The sequence below is a fragment of the Dipodomys merriami genome, unplaced genomic scaffold (assembly GCF_024711535.1).
Source record: "Dipodomys merriami isolate MVZ:Mamm:240054 unplaced genomic scaffold, mDipMer1.0.p SCAF_2, whole genome shotgun sequence".
Classification (NCBI taxonomy): domain Eukaryota; kingdom Metazoa; phylum Chordata; class Mammalia; order Rodentia; family Heteromyidae; genus Dipodomys; species Dipodomys merriami.
Window position 1 is genome coordinate 112409399 of NW_027203381.1, and position 6946 is coordinate 112416344.

A 6946-nucleotide genomic window follows, 5' to 3' on the forward strand; every position below is an offset into this window, starting at 1 on the left:
AAATTTTATTAAAATGCAAGTTTATAATTATTACAGACATTGTAAAAGTCACAGTTCAGGAGATTTTTCATGTTGGCTTTTACGTTCTTAGAGATAGAAAAATCTACTGATTGAAAAAGCTCCATTATACCATGGTAACTTTTTCAAAGAATTAAAATGTTTGATGAGGAAAAATAGGTAAATATTCTGAGTTCCAATATAATGAATTTTCTTTTCAGTAAAATCCAGAGGACCAGTATCTGCCATAGAAAGAGGGGCGGTAGTAGCCATATCCATAACCACCATAGCCCCCAAGGCCGTAGCTGGAACCATAGCCATAGCCCAGGCCACCAAAGCCACCAAGGCCATAGCCAAGGCCACCATAGTAGTTGCCGTAGTAGTAGCTCATTGTGTCAGGAGGTGAAGATTGGGTTTGCTGTTGAAGGTGAGGTTCTTGAGAATGAATGTCACCATGTGCACCTGGACTTTTATACTTCCCCAGCTGGGGTGTGGCAAGCCACAACAAAGGAGGGTCAATTCTTTGAACAGCCACCTTTGGAGAAAAACAGTATCATTTATCCCTAACTTATTAGATGGGTTGAAACACTCATGACAAGTATTTTCCATCAAGTTAAAAAAAAAACATTTCAATTTTAAGTTCCAGAACCAATTTCAGTAGCAGGTTTTATTTTCTTGTATTAAATAATATAGAATACATTTTAAAATTCAAATCTCAAAATTTAGGTTCCCTAATTCACACAGTATGAGGCTTCTAATCATTTCCTATAACTGTTTTTCTCAATAAATCCAATATTTTATTCATCCCTGTATGTCAATAAAGTAATGTAATGATTTATGAAAATGTCGGATGGCCATTTTTACTTTCAAAATATAAGAACATGTTGATATCATTAATTGAAAATTGTTTAGTTTTGCATCCTTGCTTTTATGTATTAGGGGAAAATTTCTTGGCATCTTCATATATGTAATACATTTTCAAATCTAAATATACACCTATATATAACTTTTAATACAACTACCTCATAGATAAGTCCATTCAAAGACCTTTATATGACTTCAGTTGGCTAGACAAAAGAAATCAACATAGATGACATTATAAAAACCACAATCACTTCCTAAGATTTCCATTTACTTTTATTTCTGATAAATAAGATTTAAGTTTCTGTGTAAGGTGTATACATTTTCATATCTATGGAGAAGTTGACTGCTCAAAACAGTTACTCAGTTTATAATCATTCGGATGAGATGAATAAAACTAGAATTTAGCAAAATTAGTTTTTCAAAGAAGAAATCAAAAGTAACAAAAATGTACAAAGAAAACAATTTGAAAGGCTTTTTGTTGTTTTGTTTTGTTAAATCCAGGTTAGGCATGTTATTTTGATTCTGAAATTAAGAAATTCTCAACTGGGAAACAAAATCCTTCTTTTGATATGATTCCTGATAACTATAAAACTATAGTTTAAAAGTATCTAAGAACACTGATCAGCTAAAGAGTACAGGATAAATTCATTCTAGAGTCAAGCTAGCAATAAGAGTGACTAGTCTGGGCTCCAGCTTCTCTTCATCTCTATTTAGGTGTGTGTGTCTGTTTTTATCTTTCTGGCACAGCTTTTTTCAAGGTTCTTGACCACGTGGACTCTCCTTATTTTCCTTTTATCCCTGGGATATCAGTTAACTTGACATCCTAGATATCTACACCTTTAAACATCTCCTTTTATTTAGGTATCTAAACCTGTGCAAAGAATCAGAGCTGGATTTTTATGGCACATGCCAAGATTGCTAAAATACTATTTTTTTTCTGGTTTCCAATTCCTTTTTCCTAAACTCAGGTTTATTTGTATGCCATTCATCCACTCAAAATTTTCTATGATATGTAGAAAAATAATTGTAACTTTTCCTTTTGAAATGTAATATATGCTTAGCATGTAGTTCAAAATGAAATCATAACATCTAATATTGTCCTCTGTTGCCATTTCCTTTCTTTTTCTTGGCAGTAGATATGAAGTTACCATTTTGATTATGTTTATATTGAACTAGCTAAAGTTGAAATTTTTTGCAAGGTGTAGTAATTTATCTCTCTGCATTCTTTTTTAGTTTGAACACTTACCTTTCCACAAAATTAAACATTATATTTATTCAAAGGTTCTTACTACCAAAATTATGTATATATGTATGTACATATATATATATATATAGAGAGAGAGAGAGAGAGAGAGAGAGAGGGAAAGGACATATTAAAAATAACTATCATTTCTAAACACTACTAACCAATGAGAATTACATATTATATATATGTACATTATGTTTTATGTATATGTATGCATTTCCTCTCCATAGTATTATTATTATCTCTCTATTGTATTATTATTATTATTATTTGTGTGTGTGTGTGTGTGTGTGTGTGTGTGTGTGTGTGTGTGTGTGTGTGTGTGTGTGTGTGTGCAGGTCCTAGGGCATGATTTCAGGGCCTGAGTGCTGTACCTGATACCTGAGCTTTCTTTGCTCAAAACTGGTGCTCTAGCACTTAAGCTACAGCTCCACTTCCAGATTTTCAGTAGATAAGAGTCTGTGGGCTCATGCCTGTAATCCTAGATATTCAGGAGGTTGGGATCTGAGGATCCGGGTTTAAAGCCAGCCTGGGTTGGAAAGTCCATAAGACTCTTATCTCCAATAACCACCATTAATCTGGAAATGATGCTGTGGCTCAAGGTGTAGAGTGCTTGTCTTCAGCTGAAGAGCTGAGGGACAGCACCCAGGCCCAGAGTTCACCCCCAAACTGACAAAAAAAAAGCCTCTAGGACTTTCCTCCCAGGACTGGCTTTAAAGCACAATCCTCAACCTCCTGAGTCACTAGGATTAGGATTATAGACATGAGCCACCAGTGCCCAGCTTCCATTGTATTATTTTTAAGGTAAATCCCTGATAACCTACCAACATTTTGTTTTATGTAAAAGATGAAGACATTTTTAAAAATTCAGTTGTTGCAGAATTTTTCAGCCATCTATTTCTTCATCAAATAGACAAAGCTCTTTTCTGTTTGTTGGAGAAAAGATGAGGAATGTCTTTATTGGAAAAAATTTGGTTCAATGTATCTGAGGAAAACAGCCAAGAACTTGGAGAAAGAATAATACCAATCTTACAAATCTAAAACAAATAAAAAATGATTGAAGAAGCAGAAGAAAGTACCCAAGATCTGAGAGCAGGAGCCAAGTTTAATACACTTGCACTTAGAGTCCCAGGAGTAGAAGAAAGCATAAAGGCACAGAAGAAATAACAGCTAATTCTTTCTCAAAATAACAGAAGCTATCAAGTCAAGCACTCAGTAAGCTGAGAGGAACCCCCGAAACTGAAACCCTGAAACAGTAATGCCTCCTCAAGGCACGAGGAAGTCAAACTTCAGAAACCAAAGTCAAAAAACTAGAGGAAAAATACATATGTCATCATCTTTGTCTGGACTGGTAGGCTCACCAATAAAGGCTATGGAAAGCCACGGCATGAGTGTTGTTCTCTTTGAAAATGCATCATTGGTAAAAAGAAGTAACATGAACACATACCTATTTAAGTGTTGTTACAGACATTCATGGAGACAGTTCTTTGAATTTAGTCAATGATGATTTCATAGGGTCAGCATTACTGTTCAATAATTATCTCCCTATGTTTAAAGGCATATTTGCAATTATCTCTGTTTAAAGTAGAAGTAAAGGGGGTTCATCTGTTGGTAAATCATTCCTCTCATTTCTTACATTTATGTCATTTTCAAGTACTTTTTGGTTATAGTTACCTTCTATTTAAAATAAGTGTGCATTTGGCTGTAACATTTCATAGATTAACATATACAAACAAGTAATTTCAAATGAGAAAATTAAATTATGCATGGGTTCCCTAAACAATGCTACTAATGGAATATGTTTTCTCTAACAGAGGTTTATTTTTTAAATTTTTTATTCTTCCATGGGTCTTCATTCACTTTCTCATTATGATGACAAAGCTATGGTGTCACTCTTTATTTGTATTTATTCCCTCAAATGTAAATGAAAACTTCTTTCTGTATGTTATGCAGTCTTGCATCTTTCATTCACATTTGTTTCACCAATTTTCCTATTAATTTTCTATATCATTTATTATGATCCCACACAATAGGCCAATTATTTGTACTTGGAAATCTTTAAGTGACATAGAAAATTGTCATTTAATTATATTTCTCAAAAATGAGAAATGTACTATGCGCAACCAACTTATAAACACTACTCAAATTCAAACCATAGCACCAAAAGGACTATTAGGTTTCCTTTATATAGATGGTATGTTTTCTATTTTGTCATTTTTTACCAGCATGCGAAAACACCATAATAGGTACTTTCTATATCACAGGGACTCAGAAAAATTACTTTAAATTTCTTTTCATTTGGATGAAAACATTAGTTTCCTTAGCTGCAGTTTGCTGAAAAATTCTTGCTATAGAATTCATTAAGGAGGCTGCTTTAGCTGGAATAAGAGTGGATTCTTTCTCTGGGATTTCCTACTTTTATTTATCATAAAAAGCATTGTTCCACAGTAATCCTTTTCTTTCAATGGATGAAACATATTGCTGATAATGTACCTATGAAAATAACTCCAGTACCATAGCACCACAAATACTCATGCATTTTGTTGACCCAGTGGGTTTAGACTTTGGGGTGGAACTCAATAGTGAATATTACACTTTAAGTAATCGTCTTTCTCCGGAACAGACTTCCAGGCAAGTCAAAAGTAAAAATCAAAACCACTATTCAATCAGAATTTGAAAAACAAACAGGATTATTGACTCATAATGAACTCCTAAACTTTTAAATAGCATGAAAGCCAAAGGTTGTATCTCAAAGATTATCTAACATATGCTAGAATGTTTTAATCTCCAGAAATGCTGGACAATATAGGATAAAAAGCTTAGACAATATGTTAACATTCATAATGCTTTTATAATACAATCCCAAATTAGCTAGCTGAAAATTACACACACACACACACACACACACACACACACACACACACACACACACACACACACAGTGTATCTAAGAACAACAGTTCTGAAAGGTAGATGTCTGAAATCAAGGTTTCAAGAGACCATGTTCCCTTGACTTTGTGCAACAATCTATCCATGTCTTTCTTTAGTACCAAGTGTCATGAGAATCTAAGATTTCCCTGGTTTATAGACACATGTCTCTAATCTCTTTGTTGTCCCAAGATTCTTCCTGGACGGGCTCACATTCCCTCCAGCTGTGCCTATATCTGTGGCTCTTCCCTTCCTATGACATCAGAAATCCTTCCTTTCAGGTTCTGCAGTTCCGGTTACCCACAGCCCACCCACAGGTTTGGAAAGAAAATATTATCTAAAAGAATATTTTTTAGATAGGGCAAGAGATACCACATCCAAAATACATTAATTGTGGTTATTAAAAGATAACTGCTTTTTAATCTTATTAGCATTTAATGTCTGCTTTTAACATTTATTGAGGCATATTGCCCTAATTGCTCTTTTTTTATCATCAGTTATTGTTGATCTCTTACTATGCCTAATTATAAATTAATTGTTCTGTAATTACTTTGGCTAGAAGAAAGCACAGCCTATGTATTATCAACAGTTGGGCATGTACTAGAGGCTTTGGAAGGAATCCTTCACAGATAGGAGAGACAACTGTACAATTCCCATTCGACAAATCCCCCGTCTCCTTCCTGTAAGATCCCATTTCAACTATTCAGAACTACAAAATCCATCATTCCAAATAAACTTACATGCTGAGGTTCTGAAAAGTTTTCTAATTCTGAGAGAACTGTATTCTACCTAAATAGGCTTGCTTTCTTGTATGGGATCCAAATTGTGGAGGGAATATATACCTATCTGCATCTCTCATCTATGGAGGTTTCTGACTCTGAAGCATTCAGAAAAATAAATGACAATTCAACAGTGCATGCTCAGTTCGTGAAGGTAGCACTCGAAGTAGGTAATGGACAGAGGTGATTATCCTTATGTATTCCCAAAGAGTCTCAATAAAGTATGAGTATATTAAAAGAGATGCTTCTTAGTATCTCAAATACAATGACGGACATTATTTTTTATCACTGTTAGGAAATCCTGCATTTGTGGAATATCTGCTTAAACCTTGTTTTTTTTTTTTACTATCTGTAAGTTGTTGTACAAAGGAATGTTCAACAAAGAAGTTTATGAATACAATGTCTTATCCAATGTCACCTCTTTCAACCTGTGGAACATCATACCAGAAAAATCACAACCTCATAGTCAATCAAGTACTGTAACCCAGTCACCAGTTTGCATTTATAGTGATGCTTATTCTTAACAAATAGAAATCTAAAATAAATAATTCTATGAGGGAAGTGATTCTAACAGAATATGAACATGGATTTATAAAAGCATAAAAATCGATTGCCCTCTGATGGATGAAACCAAACATTATATATTCAGAAAGAAATTTTATTAGAAAATGACCCAGAAATGTCACAGAAGGGGAAAGTGAAAAGCCAACACATCATAAACATCAAGAGCTGAGGTGGTACAATTTGAGTATCTGAATCCTTGCCAAGTGACATAGCTGTCCATCGATGTACACCATGACAGCTCATGACAGCTGCTTTCAAAAAATACAACAGGTAGGTCATAATATTTAAAACATTCTGAGTTCTGATGTGATAGTTGTTTTTCAGTAAAATCCAGAGGACCAGTATCTGCCATAGAAAGAGGGGCGGTAGTAGCCATTTCCATAACCACCAGAGCCCCCAAGGCCGTAGCTGGAACCATAACCATAACCATAGCCCAGGCCACCAAGGCCACCAAGGCCATATCCAAGGCCACCATAGTAGTTGCCATAGTAGTAGCTCATTGTGTCAGGAGGTGAGGATTGGGTGTGATGCTGAAGGCAAGTTTCCTTACAGTGAATGTCACCACCTG

At 34.7% G+C, this 6946-nt stretch overlaps 1 protein-coding gene across 1 annotated transcript; it reads right to left on the bottom strand.

Moving 5' to 3' along the window:
- Positions 1 to 214: 214 nt before the first annotated feature.
- LOC138831753 (keratin-associated protein 19-9b-like) lies at positions 215 to 388 on the bottom strand. Its single transcript, XM_070028788.1, has one exon. The coding sequence runs from the start codon at positions 386 to 388 to the stop codon at positions 215 to 217; it is 174 nt and encodes a 57-aa protein (XP_069884889.1).
- Positions 389 to 6946: the final 6558 nt, after the last annotated feature.

Bases quoted from the DNA above. Each gene is read 5' to 3' on its own strand.
- LOC138831753 (XM_070028788.1), bottom strand. From the start codon at position 388: ATGAGCTACTACTACGGCAACTACTATGGTGGCCTTGGCTATGGCCTT.